This window comes from Dama dama, chromosome 30, assembly GCF_033118175.1.
Source record: "Dama dama isolate Ldn47 chromosome 30, ASM3311817v1, whole genome shotgun sequence".
NCBI classification, from domain to species: Eukaryota; Metazoa; Chordata; class Mammalia; order Artiodactyla; family Cervidae; genus Dama; species Dama dama.
The window spans coordinates 80,406,625-80,431,215 of NC_083710.1; the positions used below are offsets into that span (position 1 = coordinate 80,406,625).

At 49.6% G+C, this 24,591-nt stretch overlaps 1 protein-coding gene across 2 annotated transcripts in view; it reads right to left on the bottom strand.

Annotated features, from left to right (window-relative positions):
- Positions 1-21,193, bottom strand: part of TMTC4 (transmembrane O-mannosyltransferase targeting cadherins 4) — a 58,335-nt gene extending 37,142 nt beyond the window's left edge. For both annotated transcript variants that reach the window (XR_009691217.1, XM_061133019.1), the window contains exons 1-5: positions 21,081-21,193; positions 14,120-14,335; positions 9,324-9,439; positions 7,676-7,892; positions 3,255-3,342 (exon numbers count right to left, since the gene is read on the bottom strand). Coding sequence is in view for 1 of the 2 variants with exons in the window: in XM_061133019.1 (XP_060989002.1) it covers positions 3,255-3,342; positions 7,676-7,892; positions 9,324-9,439; positions 14,120-14,281 (583 nt within the window). In the remaining variant the exon portion in view is untranslated. The remainder of the gene's footprint in view (positions 1-3,254; positions 3,343-7,675; positions 7,893-9,323; positions 9,440-14,119; positions 14,336-21,080) is intronic.
- Positions 21,194-24,591: the final 3,398 nt, after the last annotated feature.

The window sequence follows — 24,591 nt, forward strand, 5'->3', positions numbered from 1 at the left end:
ATCTCTCTTGGAGCTGTTCTACATAAGTACAAAAAAAAAAAAAAAGAAATGTTACATGAGACTTTTTTTCACTCTCAAAAAATGCCAGGATTCCAGAGGTTAGCACAGAATTGCTTGTTATAATAAACTCAGGCAGTTAAAAATTGTCCAGAGCTTTATAATACAGACAGTGCATCTATAAAGAAAGCTAATGAGGTTATTAAAAAGGAATGTATTCTCTGAAAGATCTTTCTACCTAGTTAAATCATTCACTTCAGAACACTCAATTTTTTGTTCCCTTATAAAAAAGATTAAATTTGTTCCTCTGTAAAAAAAACTGCTCTTAAACTTCAAGTTTATGAGGAATGAATGCTCGACTGTTCTTTGAATTGATGTTCAGATCTGAAAGAACAAAGACCAGGTAACTTAAATCATAAGTTTAAACAACAAATATCATTTATTATTATTTGTATTCAATAAGTACCAGACTGAACTTCTACCACAAAAGAGCCTTGATTCTTGGCTGCACACTTACAAACACGTGGGCAACGTGAGTAGCAGGGGCTGTTCTTAAATCATACCTTTGATGTTTCTACCGCACCTAACGCTTTTACAATTCATTAACAGAATTGAATGCACCCCCTGTTTATTTTTAATGATTGTTTTGACAAGCTTGCCTCACTGGTCCCATGAGGACAGGGAAACCGATGAAGACAATTTAGTTGGGGCTGGCTTTGAAGTGAGTTAGACTCAGAGTGTGAACCCAGTTCAGCCATATGTAGATGTGTGGTCCTGGCGAGTTACTTAAACTCTGTGTCTTACATGTGGACAGCAGGGAAGGTAATTCCACCTATCTTAAAGATACACAGATGACATCACCCTTATGGCAGAAAGTGAAGAGGGACTAAAGAGCCTCTTGATGAAAGTGCCTCTTGATAAAAGTGAAAGAGGAGAGTGAAAAAGCTGGCTTAAAACTCAACATTCAGAAAACTAAAATCATGGTATCCAGTCCCATCACTTCCTGGCAAATAGATGGGGAAACAGTGGAAATAGCAACAGACTTTATTTTCTTGGGCTCCAAAATCACTGCAGATGGCGACTGCAGCCATGAAATTAAAAGACGCTTGCTCCTTGGAAGAAAAGCTATGGCCAACCTAGACAGCATATTACTTTGCCAACAAAGGTTTGTCTCATCAAAGCTATGGTTTTTCCAGTAGTCATGTATGGATGTGAGAGTTGAACCATAGAGAAAGCTGAGCACTGAAGAATTGATGCTTTTGAACTGTAGTGTTGGAGAAGACTCCTGAGAGTACCTTGGACTGCTAGGAGATCCAACCAGTCCATCCTAAAGGAAATCAGTCCTGAATATTTATTGGAAGGACTGGTGCTGAAGCTGAAACCAATACTCTGGCCACCTGATTCGAAGAACTGACTCATTGGAAAAGACCCTGATGCTGGGAAAGATTGAAGGCGGGAGGAGAAGGGGATGACAGAGGATAAGATGGCTGGAAGGCATTACCAACTCAATGGACATGAATTTGAGCAATCTCCAGGAGTTGGTGATGGACACGGAGGCCTAGCGTGCTGCAGTCCATGAGGTCACAAAGAATCAGACACAACTGAGCGACTGAACTGAACTAAAGACTGTAACATAATCGACAACCACACACACATTATGTGTCACATATGTGACAGTAGATAGTCAAAAAATGGTAACTTATGTTAACAGCAAACTCCTCTACCTTCATGAGTAAAAAAAAAAAAAAAAATCTGTGCTGGAAACTCCCTATTAATCTTGGCCAAAATAATCTTTTGGAACCACTAGCATGGTGACAGTCACCTGTCAGTCATCTGTCCCAGGGATTAACAAACTTTGCAAAGGAGAGGCGAGTAAGAATTTTAGGCTTCGCAGGCCAGGCAGCCTCTATGGAAACTCCTAACTCTGCAAAAACCAGTCCTGAGTGACCCTACTTCAACCAGCTCCAGCAGAGACAAAATCCTGAATGAGCAGTCTGTCCTCGATTATGAATAAGATATCAGTTTACAAGAGGAATCCAAGTATAAGCATTAGTACATGAATGACAACATTAAGGCCCTGGCAGGGACCAAACCTAAGCTTTGAGAAGTGCTGTGGAAAAGACTCAAGGAAACCAATGTGTTACTATATCAGCTTCTGCTGAAGCTGGCTTCCCTGGTGGCTCAGACAGGAAAGGATCTGCCTACAATGCAGAAGACCCAGGTTTGAGCCTGGGGTCGGGACGAGGCCCTGGGGAAGGAAATGGCTACCTACTCCAGTATTCTTGCCTGGGAAATCTCATGGACAGAGGAGCCTGGTGACCTACAGTCTATGGGGGGTCACAAACAGTCAGATACAACTTAGAGACTTTCACTCACTCTGCTGAAAAAGCCCTCCTCAAGCAACGCATAGGGATCATTCCTCTCACTTTCCCTTTTCTTCTCACTTTCCCTTTTCAGTTGTATTATATAAGGCGAAAGTTCTACAGTCATGAACTGAATTTATAACAGAAGTTGAATTTATAATACTGTTGCCAGGGCCAACATGTATAAATGTATCATGTTCAATTTCTACTGTAAGACAACTGGGAAGGGATGATGTAACTTGGAGGCAATCAGAATCATATAATTAGTAGAGTTATACAGGGATTCTGCTGAATCTCAATAAATGCATTGCTGCTAATAAACAGGCAATTCAACCCTAGCCACTTGTGTACATGTGTGCACATGTGCGCGCGCACACACACACACACAAAACTGGTCATTTCAACTCCATTGGTTCCAGCAACAAAGACTTTCTAAGTATTATTAACATGACAATGAAAAAATAAGAACCTCATGCTCCAGGTGCATATTCATAGTTATACATTTTTACCATTTTTCTATTTTTTTTCTCCAACATGTTTTAATTAAAAATAAATAAATAACCAAAAGCTTTTCCCATCTTCAATTTTACTGGAAATGAAAAAAAATCACAGAAATCAATCACAACTGCTTTAGCACTAAGAGCAGAAGCTCTTGGTTTCACTACTTAGCAAGATGCTTCCTGAACATTGTGAATGTTGAAGCACAACTTTTGTGTCGTGAAAAAAGCAACCGAGTAACAGACATCACTAAAAACAGCTGACACCTTTGACCCACATTCATTCAAAGTGATAAGCTTATATGAACGGACACCTTCCCATCTGTTAAAACACTTGCTCAACAGAACAGAAACACGAAGAACAGGCAAAATTAAGAGGGCAAAACATCACACTTACTTTCTCTGAACGCTTTACAGTAGCCAAGGAAAGACAGCAGAAAAAACAGGGCACCCAGGAGGTCTGCACGGCCAACGACACCAGCAACCTTAAAAGAAGGCAGAGGAAAAAGATTTATGTTCAAAAACATTTACATGAAACTTTGGAAACACGAAAGCATCCTTAGAAATAGAAAACCTTTTAAGACGCGGCTACCTATTAAAATATACCCTCTAACTGTGGTGTGATCTGACAACTGACTCTTTTCACTTTTGGTCTAGGGTCTGGGTCAGCTGCTTCCAGGGGAAGGCTGGGTTGACTCCGACCTACTGTGGCTCTTTTGTGGGTCGTACACAGGCAGCGATGCCCGTGTCCACGGACAGCCCTGTTACTTGGCACACTGTGCCCATAGCCCCAGAGACACCTGCCCTGATCAGGTGCCCAGGGTGGATTTTTCATTTGGAAAATGTTATCAGCTCAAAGGGCATGATATTTAATAAAGAAAATTTGACTGGAGACATGAAAGACAGGTGGGAAGTAAGTGTTACACTTCATCAGTCAGCTGGAATAAGACACAGGGATGATGGTTCAAGGGCTGCCTCTGCCTCTGTCTTTCCCTCTCTTTAGACCAAAACCAATTAAGTGGGTTAACCTGGAAAGTGGAAGGCTTCAAAGAGGTTGACCAGTAAGATGGAAATAGGTACGATTTCCAGCATTTCTTTCCTGCCCCTCCCCATTTTCTGCATCTGATGATGGCCCTTCTCTCCACCTTAGTGTCAAAGAAGCAATACAAAATGGGTGCTTCATTTCTTTCAAGCTGATTACTCCAACAATTGTCCTCCAAAAGTCTTAGGTCAACCAAAGGTAGAGAATTGTGCTCCTGAGTACTGGTCTAGTCTACATGGCATCCTTTATTAACTAGCACCCAGACGGGACATGTATCGGAGCTTGCCCTGTGACTCTCAAGGTTTTGCTTTAGTACCTGGGAAGTTCATCTTAAAGTGAGAAGTGTGATGTTGGATCCAAAGACTAGCCTACAAACAGAGGTAAGAGAGTATATTTCACAATGAATGTGAAAAATCACTATATTTACATTCTGTGCCCAGGTGCGTGTACCAGTCACAGCTAAAAGGAACGCCTTTTAGGAGCAGTTTCCATCCAACCAGCGTGGCTTCTGACGCTGGCGAGGCAAACACCCATCCCATGGCGAGCTCCTGACACAGGGGCACGCGATCGCTAAGAAGATTGACAGTTGAGTCCCACCTGTGACTGCCAGGCACGTGAAAAAACTTCCTCCTGGGAAGGAAGCTAAAGACAAATAAAGGTTCAACAGGCCTGGGCCAAGGAGGCCAGTGTGCTGGAGGGGTAAATGGAATGATTACTTCATGAAGGCAGTGAATACGTCATGAGACTTCTGGAATCCTCTGGCCTGTAACTTGCTCAGAGATGCAGTGAAATTGAGGATGCAGTGAGACCCCATAGACAAAGCCCGGCCCACAGTGGGCGCTGGTTCACTGTCAATCCGACAGGTACACATGGTTGGTGGGATGCGGGGGGATAGAGCAGTGGACCAAGGACACGGCAGCTTAGGGAGAAGCAGGTGTGGGCTCTGCGGCTCCGCGGCCAGTGATGGAGGAAGCAGCTGGTACTGTGGGCCTCCCATCAGGACCAGAGAGGGGCTTGAGCAGCATCTGCCAGCTGTGGCTCTTCACAGGGCCCGAGGATGGTCCAGCATCCCAGAGCCTTTCAGAGGAGACAGTAAGCAAAGCCAACCCAGAGAAGGGCATCCAAGAAGATCCTGAGAGCAAGGGGGTTGGGGAAGCAGGGGCTGGGAACGCGGAAGGTCAGAGAACAAGGCTTCCTATACTGGGTGAAGGGGAGGGAAGTGCCTTGGATAAATACCAGGGGTGAGGGGCAAAAAGGCCAGCCTAAACCACTTGTTATCTGAGTGGTTGAGGTACATTTAAAGACTTCCCCTAACATATAATGTTGTAAATCATGCAAATCTGGGAAGAAAAAAAAAAAAAGACTTCCACTAAAATGAACTTTAAATATCATAAACTCATTTTTAAAACAAACATTCTACCTTTGGCTAAGTGAAGATACTCCCTTAAGGAATGTACATTACGTCATCTGACATGAAGAAAAACAGGTTTTAAAAAGTATGGCACTAATGAGAACCTACTGTATCACACAGGGAACTCTCCTCAGTGCTCTGTGGGGGCCTAATTGGGAAGGAAATCCAAAAAAGAGGGGATATGTGTGTAAGGATAACTGATTCATTTGCTATACAGCAAGAAACTAACACAAAATTGTTAATCAACTATACTCCAATAAAAACTAATTTAAAAAAGAAAATAAGTCTCAAAAAAAAGTGTGATAAGTGTTTCAGTGTACAGAGTATTTAGTCCTTCAGTGAATTTTTGGCATAAATTAAAGAGATTCTATAGGAAGAAAATTTTAAAGGCTATCCAAGAAGGTACTGAGTTGAATTGTTTGGCCAATGTGCATGGGTACAAAGAGGTTTTTTTCTTTTCTGTTATTTGCATTAATATGTATTTTCAGGCAAAGTTATTTATAAAGATTTCTTTTTCCCCCTTACAAATAACCTGAAACACTCCCATCAGAGTTTTCTGGAAAAGTCACCACCATTCCCTGAGTCCGTAACACAGGAGGTGGTGGCATTTCCCTACTGGGCACAATTTGCGTGGGAGCCATAGAAGGAATGAGGGAAGGGAGAAGGGGGGCTGTTTCACCACCTGATTCCTTCAGTATAAATTCTGGCTTCACTGACTGAGCAGGAGTATTAAGGACATCTGGCCTTCCCTCTCTGACACCTGAATTCAAGCAATCCGAAATCTTCATCAATGCTTCGAGGAAAAACAAATCCTACAGTGGCACTAGTGTCCTCGGGGAACCCCCTGGGTCCGACATCCTGGTCTTTAAACAGACAAGAGGCAAGGAAACCCCCTCTGTTAGGTCTCCTCCCTCCCCTGGGGATCCAGCCCAAAGCCCAGAGACTTTATTTCTTGAGCTCCAAAATCACTGCAGATGGCGACTGCAGCCATGAAATTAAAAGACACTTACTCCTTGGAAGAAAAATTATGACCAACCTAGATGGCATATTAAAAAGCAGAGACATTACTTTGTTAACAAAGATCCAGCTAGTCAAGGCTGTGGTTTTTTTCAGTAGTCATGTATGGATGTGAGAGTTGGACTATAAAGAAAGCTGAGCGCCAAAGAATTGATGCTTTTGAACTGTGGTGTTGGAGAAGACTCTTGAGAGTCCCTTGGACTGCAAGGAGATCCAACCAGTCCATCCTAAAGGAGATCAGTCCTGGGTGTTCGTTGGAAGGACTGATGCTGAAGCTGAAACTCCAGTACTTTGGCCACCTGATGCGAAGAGCTGACTCATTTGAAAAGGCCCTGATGCTGGGAAAGATTGAAGGCAGGAGAAGGGGATGACAGAAGATGAGATGGTTGGATGGCATCACTGACTCAATGGACATGAATTTGAGTAAACTCCGGGAGTTGGTGATGGACAGGGAGGCCTGGCGTGCTGCAGTCCACGGGGTTGAAAAGAGTCAGACACAACTCAGCAACTGAACTAAACTGAACTGATAGAGAGGATGAAACTGAATACTGGCTATTTGCCGAAACAAGGAAAGGTGAACAGACAGCTGATCTGTCTTCAGAATGCTAATTTTTAATGACCGATGACTTTGTCTCAAATATTTGAACTTGAATGGCTGTCGTGGAATGGAGGGATGGGAGATGAGAGGCAAGGTGGGGAGAATTCATGAGCAGGTCCCGGCAGGACGTAGGGACCCACTCACCAGCTCAGCTCGCAGCACGCTGACCTCTCCTCGGCACAGGTTCAGACGGCTAGATCTTAAATTCTATCCCTACACCCCTCGGCCACGTGATGGACCTGGGTTAAGTCCCTAATTTGTCCTCCTTGTCTGCTTCCTCTTCTGTAAAGTGGAAATTGTTATGCTGCTCCAGCTGAACCCACAGCGTTTTGGTGACAATCGTGTGAAGCGTGAGGAAATATTTTGGAAATCACAAAAGCTCTCGGCTAACAGAGGAAAATTGCATCAGATCCCTTTTCAGGAAAAAAAAGGCAATCTCAGCCTCTGGCTTTAGACCCAGAAGCTGAGCAAGGTCCACCATTCACACCTTCCCAGTGAGGTCTCATAAGGGACACAGAGAGTATCACTGGAGATCATACCATGTGGTCATTATGAAGTCTTGGCCCATCGGGGACCCTGCGTTTGTCCTAAGGGAGACCTGCTGTCCCCACAAATCACTGTCCTGGGTGTCTGAAAGCTGGCCTTCTACAGCCGTACGAAGCCGAGGGAAGCCTGTTTTAGGGAACAAACCAGCGCGTGGACCGCAGCTATCTCACACGAGTGCAGAGACGGCTGGCAGACGGTACTCACACACTCCGTGTGCACTGGGTGCACGGCAAACAGCAGGGCGGCCAGCAGGGACGACCTGGGGGCCAGGTGCAGCCGCCGGCCCTTGCTCGAGTACTGCAGGCCCCCGAAGAGCACGGAGAAGACGTCCACCAGGAGCACGGACACGCCGCCGTGCAGGGCGATGTTGACCGCGTGGAAGCTCGCGGGGTGGAAGCCTCCCGACAAGTAGTAGTTCATCCTGCAGGGAAGGAAGGTATTCACAACGGAGGTGCAGAAGCACGTAAATAAAACACGAACTGGCTGGAGGGAAAGGCTGGTGTGTGAACATGCTGAAGGAGGAGAGCGTGTGCACAGTTGATAAAAATAGCGTCAAGATAAATAATGCCTGTTAAGCTAAGAAGGGTGAAGATGAGCTAAGAACGTAATTAACTACAGAGGGGAAAACAGGAGATAAGGACCTCTCAGAGGAGTGGGACAGAAAATACTTGGAGAGGAAATGCCAAAAAAGAAAGGACAATTATTCAGGTGTGATAAAGGCAAGGCTGTCTTTCAGAAAGATAAAACAGACATGTTACTTAGGCTGCTCCACAGGGACCTGGATTGAAGATGGTCAAGGGACTTGTCTAGTCTCCCTGTCCCCAACCCTCCAAAATACCCCTTGACAGTCTGCCCACCAGCCTTCTGAACAATGAAGCACTTCCTCCCTGTCAAGGATTCCTGTCTCTTTTTCAGTCATGAGTGGTTCTGATTCATCATTTCTATACTTCTTTTTGTGGCTCAGCTGGTAAACAATCTGCTTGCAGTGTGGAAGACCTGGGTTCAATCCCTGGGTTGGGAAGATCGCCTGGAGAAGGGAAAGGCTACCCATCCAGTATTCTGGCCTGGAGAATTCCATGGACTATATAGTCCATGGGGTCGCAAAGAGTGGGACACGACTGGGCAACTTTCACTTTCACTTTTGAGGGATCTACACATAGATTATCCAACATACCCGAGAAACAGCTATGCATGGGAACTTCTGTGAGATCAATTAATCTAATGCAAACAGCTCCCTGATTCATGGGTGGTGGTGAGATCATCTTTAGTTTCATTTTGTTTTTGGATATCGATGTGGTCACAGAAGTGAACTGCTAGTCGTTCAGTTGTATCCGACATTTTGTGACCTCATGAACCTGCCAGGCTCCTCTGTTCATGGAATTCTCCAGCCAAGAATACTGGAGTGGGTAGCCTTTGCCTTCTCCAGGGGATCTTCCTGACCCAGAGATCGAACCTGGGTCTGCTGCGTTGCAGGTGAATGCTTTAGTTCTGAGTTACCAGGGAAGACTGATGTGGTTCACAGGAGGAAGATTTATAACATATTTTTTTTTATATAGTGAAATCAAACACAATTTAATTAGAGGTCACCTGTTGCCTTGACATACTCTTTCCTCCAGCTTAAGCTGCAAAGGGTCCAACCTGAGAGAACTGTGCAAAGTAGGGACCGCTTCATCAGAGCATCCTTGCCGGGGGCCTGGCAGGTCTCCTCTGGCTGCACGGGTGAGTGCCTGCACCTCGGCTTGTAAGTCCATCAGAACCCCTGACCGGGGCCCCTTGTTACACCCCACCCGGTGCAACGCCGCGCACAAGCGTTGGGCTTCCCCGCCCCCACGGCCGTCGGGCGGCACCTCACCTGAAGGTCAGCACGGTCAGGGGGCGGTAGGACTTGTGGCTAGTGTTACTGCTCAGCCGGCTGCCCCAGAAGTCATGATGCCACAGGTCCCCCAGAGGCGTCTCCGCGCGGAGGTCCTGCGGGCAACACAGCAGACGGCGGGGTCGGGACTGCACCCTCCCCCTGGGCGGAAGCCCCCTCTTCTCCATGTCTCCCACTGGTCCTGGGTCCAGCCACCGTCGCCCTCACACCCAGCACCCAGCCGGGCCTCGTCGGGGCTCCACTGTGCCCCGCTCTGCACGTTCTCCAAGTGATCTCTCCCACCCACTGTGAGAGCCCCCGCTCCTTCCAGGACCAAGCCGATGTCCTACGGGGACACCACAGTTGGGGTGCTCTGGCCCCTCAGCGGAACTCTCCTGGTGCATCTCCCAGACTCTGGCTCTGCCCCTGGTCCCCAAATGGCCCCTGCTGCCACCCGCCCCAAGACGGTGCACCCACGGGTCTGTGCCCAGATGGTCACCCCTCAGCTCCCCAGAGCTCAGCTTCTCCTGCTCCTTGTATTTCAGCCACTGGGCTATGATGTTCCGGAGTTGAAACAATTCTCTTCCTGGGGAGCCCAGAGCATCCTCTACCTGTCTTCACAGCCTGTTTCCCAGGAGGTTCACAGTCACGTGACTGCCATCTGCGTCACTGTGCTGGGGCTCCTCCAGGCCTGGGCCCCTCCCCCCGGGTTTGGGGGGAGTGCAGAGAAGGGGCTCAATCCATGCAGAATGAACGAATGGACCAAGCAGCTAAGTGAGGTCACTACCACCCTCTCTCACATCCAATATGTAAGGCTGCTGTTCAGCCACGAAGCTGTGTCTGACCCCCTGGACTGTAGCCCGCCAGGCTCCTCTGTCCATGGGATTCTTCAGGCAAGAATACTGGAGGAGGCTGCCATTTCCTTCTCCAGGTAGTCTTCCCGGGAGAAGACTCCAGGGAGTCTTCCCGACCCTATATTTTAAACCTTCCCATTTTGGATTATGAGCTAAGCAGATAGTAAAATTAGAGAAAAAACAACTTCCACATAATTTTTAAAGATAAAAATGACCAAATATTCTAAAACAATACCTATCTTAGAAGGTAATTTAATTTGGAACTGAACTATATAGATGCTTCAAAATGAATCTTTTTTTTTTTTTTAACATTTAAATATGAAACTAGATTACTAAAACTGTGCTTAAGAAGAAGAAAGGCAGACAAGGCACTTGGAGAAAGTATCAAAACTGAATATTAACTTTCTCTCTACAGCATGGTTAAACAGGACTATTTTAGGGTCTAGAAATTAATGATGTGATAAGCACTGCACGGTAGAGGAGTCAAGATACTTCACGGCAGTAACAAAAACAACCCTGATGAACTTCAGCTAAGAAGGCAGGCCTTAAGGGAGATCACAAGGCCCGGTGACTTCTGGGTGGGTTGGAAGACCTGGCCCGGGACCATGCAGACAGAAGTGCACCCGCAAATGACACCACCGGACGTGTTGCTGAGCACCTCTGTCCAGGTCTGCATCCAAACGGGGCAGTCTTTGCTGCTCACGATAATCTGAAGATAGGTGATGACCCAGATGGAAGAAGTGGGCCACATAATGGCCACTCCCAGAGAACCAGGGTCCAGGACACACAGCAGAATTCAGTGTATGTTTGCTGTGCTCAGTCGCTCGGCTGTGTCCGACTCTCTGTGACCTCATGGATGTAGCCCGTCGGGCTCCTCTGTCCATGGGATTCTCCACGCAAGGATACTAGAGTGGGCTGCCATTTCCTCCCCCAGGGGATCTTCCCGACCCAGGGATCGAACCCGCATCTCCTGTATTGGCAGGTGGGTTCTTTACCATTAGTGCCACCTGGGAAGCCTTAGGTGCTTAATGACGCAAAGGGAAAAGTCTGACGATGTGGGACAGAGGCAAGCTGGTGACCTGACGCCCACTTAGTGGGTGAATTTCACTTCCGGTGGGCATCATCTTCAGGGGCCTTGAGCGCACACACCCGCCTCTAAGAGTCAAGCTGCTATTTCATGAGGATCATGTGATCCACCCACTCATTCTGTTTATTCCGTTACCCCATTGGAAATCACGTACTTTTGCGTTGTCCCAGAACTACCTGCTCAGCTGTGAAGGAAGGAGGAAAGGATCTTTCCCTGCGTTTGAGCAGAAAACGAACACCAGCAAAGCTCTAAATATTTGATTGGGTGTAGCCCACACACAGCAGGGCGCGCCGCAGGAAGAAAGGTCAATTTTTCCTCCTAATGATTTCTAGAAAAGATGTGCTGTGTCTCAAATGCTTGCTGACTCCACTGTCTCAAAGAAAATCATCATCTCCATGAAAACAGGCAACTCAACACTACAAGGAAGCATCTGGAAAACAGCCTTTAACACCGAGAAGCTCCAGTCACAGCCTGTTTCACATTACCGCAGGCAGGGTGCCAGTGAACAGAGGAGGGCCTTTCATTAGACGGGGAGGGGGAAAGCGGGCTCACAAGTGAACAGAGGGGCACAGTGTGGTGCTCCAGAGAGCTCTGCCAAGACAATGTGCGGGGGGTCACAGAGCGCCTTCATCTGCCTTCGCTCCCAGAAGGAAAGAGAAGCACAGCCTCGTCCCGGGCATCTCACGTATGACACGGTTCGTGTCTCCCACTCACCAAAGCTCTTCAACACGGGTCCAGAGTTGACACTTCATACATTCTCTTAGAGTGGCAGAGCCAAGAAACTCTCAACAAACGGAATTAAAAAATAACAATAATAAAGGCAGACCTGCCTGGTGGTCCAGGGGTTAAGAATCTGCCTGCCAATGAAGGAGACACAGGTTCGATCCCTGGTCCGGGAAGATCCCACAAGCTGCGAAGCACCTACGCCCGCACAGCACATCTCCTGAGCCTGCGTGCGGCCACGACTGCGTCCACGTGCCCTGGAGCCCGTGTTCCCAGCAGGAGAAGCCACAGCAGTGAGAAGCCCGCACACCGCACCTCGAGAGTAGCCACTGCTCTCCACAACTACAGAAAAGCCCGCTCAGCAATGAAGACCCAGCACAGCCGAAACAATAAAGGCAGTCACATATCCTCGCTGGAAAGCAGCTATTAAGCCACATATCCCGCTGGAGAATCGCTATTAAACCACCCACGTGACACCGTTGCTCAGAGCTAACACACTTCTTTTTGCTCCTAAGCACTGCTGCAAAAAGAACTGAAACAGAAACATCTGCAGTAAACTGCTGGACGAACTTGAGGGAAATTACAAGTGAAGAACTTGGATTCAGAATAAACACCAGGACCGAAGTCTGTGCGGTGGAAATGAAGCAAATCATTTACAGGATATTACAAATAAACTATCCGCCAAACAGTCACCTCCTTACCCCTCGCCCCCTCCCCTCCACCCCACCTCATACATGCTCCTTGCACAGAGAATTTTCCCTCACACTTTCAATAGGAAAATGGCTTTCTCCACATTTGGGAAAATCTTATGACTTCAAAATTCGCAGAGCATTAAGGACAATGTTACAAAGAGACGCTACCACTGTATCTACTAGAGAAAGAGAGAGGAGTGAATTCCTTCAGGTTCTCTTGGCCCCTTAAGGCAGACACAAAACATCTGCTGAGTCGGGGCTGGTTTGGTTTAGTCACTAAGCTGTGCCCGACTCTTGTGACCCCATGGACTGTAGCCCGCCAGGCTCTTCTGTCCATAGGATTTTCCAGACAAGAATACTGGAAAGGGTAGCCATTTCCCGTCACAAAGGTTCTAACTACGTTCTTTCCACCATCTTTCTCCTCCGGGCTCTCTCTGCCTCCAAGTTTCTTGTTCAGATTTTCTTTTAGCTTAATGAAACCCTTTTCTTTCCTTCCCACAAGCCAATTTCTTCTTCCCTACCTCCACAGCTAGCGACTGAGAGAGAATGTTATTTCCCCTGCACCCACTGGTGAGCAGAACTGGCTGGGGTTTCGCAAATTCAGCAAATCTGAGTCTCCACACGTGAAACGAGCAGGGACGAAATGAGCAGGGAATGCAGCCTCCTTGGGCAGCAAACTCCGGGTCATCTGCAACTGTCAGCAGGACGTCCTGATGCTCCCAGCGAAGGACACAGAAGGGGCTGGCTCACTGCCTGCAGCCAAGGACACGCCTTCCAGTGGGGGATCAGACTTGCCCACCACTGCAGCAGGTGTGTGTGTGTGTGTGTGCGCGCGCGTGTGTATGCAGATACACGGTGTGTGTGCATGTCTGATGGGGGCATCCTTCTGGCCTAGAGTTCTGTAAAATTTTCTCACAAAACCTCAAATAGCCTGCAAGGCTCTGCAATACCATGGCCTTGTCATGTTAGAAGAACAGTCTCTCTGATATATGCGTGGGCTGGGGCCTCATGCAGGGCACCCATCCAGGGCAAAGCCTGAGGTTAGGCAAGGCTGGGAGACCCTGCTGCCAGCAATAAAAGGGGCCCTAAATCAAGGAGATGCTTTCTAAAAAAAAGATGGGAAATCTGGAGCACGATGGGGGCTCAGATAAAGGCTCAGCGAAAGTTCAGTGGAGCAGGGGTCCCCAGCCTCTGGGATCTAATGCCTGGTGAGCTGAGGTGGGGCTGATGTACTAATGATAGAAATAAAACACGCAGTAAATACAACGCGCTTGAATCATCCTGAAACCATTCCCCCGCTGCCCCAGTCCAAGGAAAAAAACTCTTCCACAAAACTGGTCCACAGAGAGGTTGAGGACCACGGCCATAGAAAATAATTGATGCAGATCATTACTGAGATGCAGGCAAGTCAGTTTACCAGACAGACATCAAGATACGAACCTTATTGTTAACAATGGCTTCAGAGTCATCAAAGACAAAGTCTCCATCGTAGCTCCGGGCAAAACACATGAGGGAAGCAAAACCCACGAGGAACTTCGCCCAGAAGGGAGGAAGAACAGAGGATGGGATGATGTGGTCCAGGCTGGCGTCCCACTCGGCCATCCTGACAGCTGCTCCCCGCCGGCCTCTGGGTCCAGCATTCTGCTGGCTAGAAACCTGCGGGAAGTGACACGACATCAGTACTCATCAACGCCTTGGGAGGAGGTTTGTACTGTAGGCGGGCTTCCCAGGTGGCGCTCGTGGTAAAGAACCCGCCTGCCAATACAGGAGAAGTAAGAGACACAGGTTCGATCCCTGGGTCAGGAAGATCCCTTGAAGGACGGCATGGTAACCCAGTCCAGTACTCTTACCTGGAGAATCCCATGGACAGCGGAGCCTGGCTGGCTGCAGTCCATGGGGTTGCAAAGAGCTGGACACAACCAAAGCAACTTAACACACATGCACACATCAGTAGGCATGTTTACCCCAAGTGAAAAAGAGCTCGATGGTCAATTATTTATTTATGCTGTGAGTTTATAGGGTGTGATCTAAACTGCTTTAAGGGGTGCTTTCAAACCTCAAGTGGGCAGAACCATCACCTTGGGCCCAGGGAGCTTCTCCTGGGCCCAGACACAACCGACCACGTCAGGAGTCTTTGGCTTTCTGATGCTGGATTATCCCTGAGAAACAATGATTTAAGCGAATCCTATGTTTATCAGCCCCAGAAGGCAGATCATTTTTATAGTCCTTGAGCCAGTTTACAAAGCTAAAGAAAAAAAGTTAACCATCTTGCTTCATGCAATCAAGAAAAATCAATACATATTCATTGCTGGGTCTCAGCACAACAATCTTGTGTGTTTGTATGTGTGTGCGCGTGAAGCATGGTCCTGGTTGTGAAAGAGCTTACGGTCTCTCTGCAGAACACAGACACTGCTGCCCATTCAATGAAAATCTGGGAGAAAGAGGAGTTTAACAGAGGTGAGGTGGCAGGCACATGCCCGTGGTTCCCACCCAGGGGACAGACAGAGCAAGGAGGCCCCACTGCAGACAGATGCTGGGGACAGCATTGTTCCAGCATTGTTAGGCTATGTCCTAAAGGAGACTGGGGGGGTCCTCTTCTAGGTGAGGACATGACCTTCAATGTTGGTGAGGGAGTCAAGTTATAAAGTTATGTGTGTATGTCTGATGCAGGCATCCTTCTGGCCTAGTTATCAAGTTATAAAGACACTTATTTTAGCTTTTCTTTCAAATAGGCAATACATTAAAACGAAATGCCATCTCCCAGCCTTGCCATTTCTTACTTCGGTGGCCTTGCGTGTGCTGCTTATCTTTGAGTTCATGTCCTGTGCACTCAGCAAAGCAAAAGAACTTTCCAGCAGTTGCCTAGGAACTTCCTAACCTGGAATTCACCAATTATGAAACCACCTCCCCTACCCATCACATTGTATCTGTCCCCATGCCCACCACACCTTCAATAGGCACCCTCTTTGGTTTTACCAGGATCTTGTCTAGGTCTAATCCTACCTGACTTTGGCCAAGTTACTTCACCTCTCTTGGCCTCAGTTTCCTCACCTCTAAAATGGGGATGATAAGTAGGCCCACCTAACATGGTTGTCACGAAGGTTAAGCAGGACACCCACCGAAAGTGCCTAGAACCACGGGGTTTAATGACTGTCAAAGGAAGGTTAACTGTTATTACAAGTACTTTCTTCAAGGAAGAAGAAAGCACATTCATTTGAGAATAATTTGAGAATCCCCTGGAGCGTCTGGATGACCAGTAATAAGCAAGGCTCTCATCTTCCCTACTAAGGGAGCAGCCCCACTCCTTCACACTGAGATGGAAGAAAATTTCAGGCCCTTAGACTGGGAGGCACTTTAGATGTACAGATGACCTCTGAACAACTCAGTGGTTAGGGGCACTGACCCTCCTCACTGTTGAAAATCTAGGCAGAGCTTATTATAAGTTTGTATCTGCAGTTCCTTGCCATCCAGGGACTCAACTAACCACAGACCATGTAGTCTTGTGTTTTTTTGGCTCTACTGTGTGGCATGTGGGCCAGGGATCAAACTTGCGCCCCCTACAATTTTGTTTTTTCTTTTTCTTTTTTTCCCCAGTACTGAGGTCTTTATTACAGAAAATAATCTGCATATAAGTGTACCCACACAGTTCAAAATCATGCTGTTCAAAGGTCAACATGAGTTTGAACCTGTATTTGTTTCCAGGTCTTCCAGGGAATACCCAGATGATGGAATCAATGAGAAGTCAGCCCAAGGGACCACTGGACGTCACGGGCCTCTTTTCCGCAGCCCTCTGTCTGAGTGAACATGCTGAGGACCCAACAACAGTCAATGGGACCCTCTCTTCTATGGCAGCACTGTTCCTGTCCAGGCCCGGGGAAGGGGATAAACCTATTACCCCCCAGAGGAAGGGCTTTGCAGCTCTCGTGGAGCTGGGCCCTCTAGCTTTTCCACCTGAGGTAACTCATTTGTAACTCATGCTTTCAGCAAGTACAGGGGGAATATTCCAGCCACTGTGTGTCACTTTTTCCCCCCCTTTTCACTGAAAGGATAAACCACTGGTCAAATCCAAATTACAGCTGCAAACACAACAGAGGTCACCACGCAGGCCCCAACCACTGTGTCCATATTTGAGCTCCAGAAATTACTCCTGCTACAAGTGAAAAAAGATTGAACAGTTAGGAAGCTACCCTGACGTAATACGTAGGGAATACAAGAGTTCTTTGGTTCAGGAAGTGAATACGAAGGAAAGCAAATGGTTTATATTAGTTTCATATCAATCTTAAATGTGAAATGGAGCTGTGAGCTGACAGATGGCCCTGTAACTGGTCTTCGTGTTGTCTGCTTCAGGCCCAGATATTTGAGTTTGATGTTCAGTCGCTCAGATGTGTCTGACTCTTTGCGACCCCATGGACTGCAGCACGCCAGGCTTCCCTGTCCTTCACCATCTCCTGAGTTTGCGCAAACTCACATCCATTGAGTTGATGATACCAGTATTTTACAAGTGGATCTCTGAGGTGCAAATGGCCCTCTAGGAAGAGTATTGCATCGGGAACTCATTTGTGCTCCTGAATTAGTTGCTGCGGCAGAGGATGAGATGGTTGGATGGCATCATCCACTCAAAGGACATGAATCTGAACAAACTCCGGGAGATGGTGAAGGACAGAGGAGCCCGGCATGCTGCAGTCCATGGGGTCGCAGAATCAGACACAACTTAGCGACTGAACAACATTAGTTGCTGGCCTCCCTTCTCATCTTAGATTGTCTGTAACACACACTAGTGCTTTTGGTACTCAGGCAAGGGCTGCTGAGATAGACGGAAGGCAGACTATAGACCCGAACATCGGGACCAGGCCCAGACTCTTGGGGGGTCAACAGGATGGATAAGCCCATCTCAGAAGGGCTCCCCCTCTTCTCTGGCAGGGACATCAGGGAGCCTAGATTCTGCCCTGCTCCCCGTCCTGGCTGATTCTTCCCTCTTCATTGCTGCTTCCCTTCCCTGGTCCAAGATCCCCACTTCTCTGCTGCCCGCAAGGACACTCACAAATGCCCTTTCCATTTAAGGCCTGATTGCTAATGAGCAGAGTAGGGTAGCTCAGAAAATACTGTGGCTCAGCAAATGCAATTCTGCTACAGTGTGTCAGGAACCTTAGTCTAGCCCAAAGGTTAACAGCACAGGCCCTGTGGGCAGACAGACTTGGATTTGCTACCTACATGACCTTGAGTTGCCTGGTCTTTCCAAGGATCCATTCCTCATCAGCACCATAGGGTACCAGGAGGTTGTGCTAAGGATTAAACAAGAGCATATATGGAAACAATGGGTTCCCGCTACTGTTATTATTGGGCTTTCCTTGTGGCTCAGCTGGTAAAGAATCAGCCTACAATGCAGGAAACCTCGGTTTGATCCCTGGGTTGGGAAGATCCCCTGGAGAAGGGAAAGGCTATCCACTCCAGTATTCTGGCCTGGAGAATTCCATGGACTGTATAGTCCATGGGGTCCCAAAGAGTCAGAAACAACTGAGTGACTTTCACTTCACTTCATTATTCTGCAGAGATTAGTTCCCAGTGGCCCAGTCCCTGACATCCTGTCTTGGGATCACCCATGTTGCCATCATGTTGCTGAAGCTCCAATGTTTTGACCACCTGATGCAAACATCTGACTCACTGGAAAAGACTCTGATGCTCGGAAAGATCGAGGGCAAGAGGAGAAGCAGGTGGCAGAGGATGAGATGGTCAGATAGTATCACTGACTGAATGGACATGAGTTTGTGAAGGAGATAGTGAAGGACAGGGAAGCCTGGCATGCTGCAGTCCATGGGGTCACAAAGAGTTGGAGACGACTGAGTGACTGAACAACATGTTGCCATCAACTTTTATTCCTGAGGATGGGCTAGCCAACCAAGGCCAGCAGTAGCCCATCAGGTAACCTGATGCAACTGAGAGAAGGGCACCCTTCTTTTGGGCAGATCCAGGGCACTGGCTCTGTGACCAGGCATCTGTATATCCTGCATAAACCATGTGGCTGAACACATTAATCCTCCTCCTCCAACAGTGAAAGTGAAAGTGAAGTCGCTCAGTCATGTCCGACTCTTTGTGACCCCATGGACTGTAGCCTACCAGGCTCCTCAGTCCATGGAATTTTCCAGGCAAGAGTACTGGAGTGGGTTGCCATGTCCTTCTCCAGGGGATCTTCCCAACGCAGGGATTGAACCCAGGTCTCCCACACTGTAGACAGACTTTACTGTCTGAGCCACCATGGACTTTTTTTCTGCAAGGATCGCAGGCAGGCTGGAAGCTCAGGTACAAGAAGCTCTGCCAGCATGAAGTGGCACCTGGAGGGAGACAGGTCCCTTCCGCCTTTTTGTACCAGGAGAAGGAAAATGGCAAGCCAGTATTCTTGCCTGGGAAATCCCATGGACCAGAGGAGCCTGGCGGGCTATAGTCCATGGGGTCACACGACTGAGTCAGACACGACTGAGAGACTAAACAGCAGCATGAACCAGGAAAAGGTGCAGATTCTGTTTCTCTCTGGATGGGCCCTGGGCGGCATCACCCCATTGGTCTTCCCCAGGGGATGTCCTCCTGCCTGCGAGCCGTGGCTCCTGGGCCATGGAAGTCTGCCTCATGAACAGAGAAGAAAGGAGCAACATCATGGCCTCAGGTTCAGCCCATGCAGGGCACGTTAGTCCCACCAGTGACCACACTGCTGATCGGATTCCTGTCCCTATCCTGTGCTTACCCCCCACTGCGTTGAGAATTCACTAGCGCCTGTATGCAGTTAGATTTGGAACTGAAGCACAAGCCTCTTTATTTTCAATATCTCAAACTCCTTATACCAAGCTTCTATTTTCAGCGGGTTAAAACCAATCAATCAATCGTCAATGAAAAGGTCAAAGAGGCCTCAGAGAGGGCACGCCATCCCTCAAAAGCAAACATACAACAGTCACTGAGCTCTGAACCCCGGGGACGCGGTGACGCCTGCCACACAGCCTGGACTGCAGTAAGGGGGTGACAGATCAAACTTACACGATCCCTGGAAAAATCAGCAGTGAACACCTACTGGAAAATATTCTTCCAGCGGCACTGAAGGGCTTTCTGGCCTCAGACTGGCCTTTCCAGCTCATCAGTATTGATCCATCCACACACCGGTTGCCCTCTGCCAGCCTGAGATGAGACAGGCCGTTTGGAAACCAGAAGAAAGAACACAGCCGTTCCTGACCCAGCACCTGGAGACCAGAGCTGGCTGCTCCTCTCTTGGGGCCCCCAGGGCACTGGAGACTCATCTCTCCCGCCCTCCCCCTACGCAGCGCCGAACACAATGCTACTCCAAGTAGCTTCCTCTTCGGATCACCTTCTCGGTTTAATTCAGTAACGCTCGAGGGCCAGGTCTGCCGACAGCAAGAATGAATGCGGGAGGTTCGACATTCCCAGTTCCACTGTCCCAGAAAGTTTCCAGCTTGCTAGCTTGTAGCCATTTTCCCATCGAAGTCAGCGGGTGACACTTCACCCCACCTCCCTCTGGGGCGCCCCAGGCGCGGTGGGGGCTGCGGGGACAGGGGACAGGGAGGGGGGGGGGTCCCCGTAAGTCCTCCCTGTTAACTGTTTCTCAAGAAACACTCCCCATCCATCTGCGCTCCAAGAGAAAGAGCAGCGTGGGATGACTCACGGGGCTCTGGCTAGCTCGTTCCTCTAACTCCTTTCTTTTGTGTGCGGTTAAAAAAAGAAGGAAGAAAATACGCACAGCCTACAGACACAACATCAACAAGACGAGAAGCCCCGCGGAGTTCGCAGGAGGTGAGGCGGCGGCTGCGCCACCCGCTCCGCTTCCCCAAACTCCACGCCCGGCGCAGGGAAGCGGCAGCTCGGTGGTGGCCCCGGGCGCCCCGGCCCAGGGCACGCCGCTCGGCAGGGCAGCGAGCGCGGGGAGGCTGGCACTCGCGGCGCGGCCAGGGCGCCGCCTTTCCCCCTGGGCGGGCGGCCAGGCGGCCCGGCTGCGCCCAGCCATCGCTTGCGCGGCGGCCAGCTGGCGGCTGGCGCGGGGGCCCGCGGCCAGGTGTCCGCTCCGGGGGACGCGCCAGAGGCGCCCGTGCGCCCGGGGTCGACGGGGAGCCCGCGCTGCCGGGGCGGCGGTGAGCGCGCCCCCCACCACGCCGCGCCCTTTGTCCCGCGTGCCGCTGACACCCGGGCGCACGGCGCCAGGGCCAGCATCCGCCGTGACCCCGGCCCCGGCCGCAGCCCGGGTCCGGGAGCCAACTCCTCCAGCCGCGCCGCCGCCGGGCCCGGCTCGGACTGACGGAGCTTGGGGCGCGGCGGGCAGTGGGGACCTCCCGGGTCCGTTCGGCGCCCAACTCTGCTTGTCCAGCCGCGGCGCCCTCGGCCCTGCAGGGGCCGCCCCGCGTGTTACCTGCAAGGAGCCCGAGCGGCGGCCGCATCTCCCCGGCCGACGCGGGAAGTCCGGCGGCTACGGGCGCCTGCCCCGAGCTGGGCAGGGGGAGGGGCCGCGCGCGCCGCGCCCCCGCCCCCCCGCCGCGTGCCCCCGCCCCGCGCCGCGCGCGCCGCGCGCTCGCCCGCACCGCCCGCAGCTCCCCACGCGCGCGGGCGCCCCCCTCACACCCCGCCGCCTCGGCCCGCCCCCTCCTCGCGGCCATTGGCTGCACCTGCCGTCACTTTCACGGGCGCCGCCGGTTCCTCTCGAGCTCATTGGCTGGCGCACCGGTGACGTCAGGCCAGAGGGAACGAGTCGCGGCGCAGCGAGCCGCCAGGGGCTGAGAGACGGACTCGGAGCGAGAGGAGGAAGCGGAGTCCTGGGTGCTGTGTCCCGGGCGAGGCCCAGGCGGCGGGAGGGGGCGGCGCTAGCCTGGCCCCGGGCGGCGGGCTGCGGGGGCCACCGCGGGCGTGTACCCCCTTCCCCCCTGCCCCTCGTGGCGCTGGAGCCCGTTCCCGGCTTGTCCGGCGCTCCTCGCGCTGCCAGTGGCGCTCGGCGGAGCGGTGCTGCCGCGTCCCTGCAAGAAAGGGAGCTGGATCGCAGCGACCCGGACGGTCCAGACTTCCTCCTGCCTGGGAGGAGCTGTTTAGAGTGTGTGTCTCAACTTTCTGCGTCTCTAGAAAGACCCGATGAGACTGCGTTCTTCCGTCCAAGGCCCTGCTGCTCCCCCGCCTTTGTTTTTAGCAGACCCTCTTCCACGGCTCTAGTCTCGTATCTCCTGCTGACCCACGAACCCTGCCGGCTCCTGCATCCAAGTCATTTTTGTCTTGAACTTCCGCCCCCAACCACATTGCCACTCCGCGCGTTTCATAACCCGCATTCTTAGTAGATTCCTCTGCCTCCCGTGTCAAAAAAAAAAGAAACTTTCTCCATTTTCTACTGCCAAGCCTCCGAAGTGTTAGTCGTTCAGTCGTGTCCGACTCTTTGAGACTCTATGAACTGTAGCCTCTGTCCATGGGATTCTGCAGGCCGGAAGACTGGAGTGGGTGACCATTCCCTCCAGGGGAATCTTCTGGACCCAAGGATGGAAAGTGAAAGCCGCTCAGTCGTGTCCAGCTCTTTGCGATCCCATGGTCTGTAGCCCACCAGGGATTCTCCAGACCAGAATACTGGAGTGGGTGGCCCATTCCCTTCTCCAGAGGATCTTCCCAACCCAGGGATCGAAGCCAGGTCTCCCGTATTGCAGGCGGATGCTTTACCGTCTGAGCCACCAGGGAAATCTCAAACCTACAAAGCTACTGCTGTTACTAAAAAAACATTCTGAACCCTCCGTCCATTCTGCTTTTCCCCTAGTATCACAGAATCTTGTCTTAGCTCAGTATCTCCCTCTTCACTGGACCCGAGTCATAGGCATTTCATGAGCCCCAAACCTTCCTCCCCTCCAGGTGCCCTTCCAGCTGCCCCTCTGCCTTGCTCCTACTCTCTGTAGCTGAACTGGTTGAAAGGTTGTCCGCCCGCGGCCCACACTTCTTTAGTCTCCCAGATCGCACTCAGTTCTTGATTTCTGCATTCCACTGAACCTACCTTGGCTACCTGCAGTTAGTAATACAAAGAACACTGTCCTACTTCGTTCTACCTAATCTCTTGGCAAAGTTCATTCTTCCTTCTTAGAACACTCTGGTAAGAGTGATAATCTGCCTGTTTCCCCGCAGTCTCCTTGGCTTGCTCTGGATCTGCTTCTTGATAACATCCAAGTGATGTGTTTTAAAGATTTCAGCCCTTTGCTCAGAAGCCACAATTTTTCGCTGCATGATTTAACACACTGCCAACATTTCAGTGAATATCTTTCAAATTTACAGTTCGGATCCTTCCTTTTCTGAGCTCCAAACCCGTGTATCTAGCTTCCTATTCAGCTTCTCCCCTTGGTGGTCACCAGAACCTTGAATGGAACTCATGCAAAGTGAAGAGGTGAGCTCTCACTGCTCGTTCCTCTTCAGGTCTCCCTGGCATGGTGATGCGTCCAGTACTTCCCCAATCTGCCATCACCCTTGGTATGTTAACACGTCACCAAGACTCTACTTGTGACATGTGGATCAAATCTGAACAATTCTTTTCACTGCCGCGTTTAGTGCTACCTAACCCACATTCAGTGATGTCACACTGGTAGATTGTGGTCAGCCACTGTGGGAGTGTTTCAGTTCAGTTCAGTGGCTCAGTGGTGTCCAACTCTTTGCAACCCCATGGACTGCAGCATGCCAAGCTTCCCTGTCCATCACCAACTCCCGGAGCTTACTCAGACTCATGTCTGTTGAGTTGTGATGCCATCCAACCATCTCATCCTGTGTCATTTACACCATGGAAATTGGCAAACACAAATTGGGCTCAATTTGATGTTTTGCCCACTGTCTTCTTTGCTAGATTTAAGAAAGTGATGGAGTAAATAATAATGCAGATGAAACTTAAAAATGTGTTGCGCTTAGTGATGACATGAAAAAATCTTAATTTGATGGGCTTAATTTGTACAAAGGTGAGACATAGTTGAACAGATGAGATATCAGATTTAATGATAATGAATGTATTGGGAAAAGAGCAGATTGAGATGCAATTCCATTTGTGAAATCATGGCTGAATTACAAGCATTGGTTGGATATAGACACAACCCCTTAGCAGAAATCGACAAAAGTGTTCCATGAGATTCCATCAACTACCAGCATAGCTGGTGAAGAATCCGCCTGTAATGCAGGAGACCCTGGTTCAATCCCTGGGTTGGGAAGATCCCCTGGAGGAGGGCAGGGCAACCCACTCTAGTATTCTTGCCTGGAGAATCCCTATAGACAGAGGAGCTTGGCAGGCTACAGTCCATGGGGTTGCAAAGAGTACAAGCATTGTTTGGATATAGACACAAGCCTTTAGCAAAAATCAACAAAAGCGTTTCATGAGATTCCATCAACTATGTAGAAGTTGCAGGAAAAAGAGTATTTGCCTGCTTTTATCATTACTTGCAAACTGCGTGTTACAATCCTTTATGTCATTTGTAACGTTTATAATATATACACCTGTGTGTGTGCATGTGTGTGTATGCGTAGGCATATATCTTTATTGTCTCCAGAGAACAAGTTGCTAAGCATTTACTAACATACTCAGTTCAGTTCAGTTCAGTTGCTCAGTCGTGTCTGACTCTTTGCGACCCCGTGAATTGCAGCATGCCAGGCCTCCCTGTCCATCACCAACTCCCAGAGTTTACACTGGTTGACATAAATTTTCCAGTGAGTGAATGGTGAAAACGAAAGGTTATATTTAGCTTTACGACTGTCTTTCAATTCTCTATAGACAATACACTCCTTACTTCCAAACCCCAGGACGATTCCCTGCTCCCAGTGTTCTTAGACTGAAGGCCCCAATGCTGCTGCCTGACCTGGCCCCTTATTTGCTGCCCTTGAGTTATCTCCTGGCCCTGTCACCTCTGTTTCCTGAGCTGAGCCACGCGGGC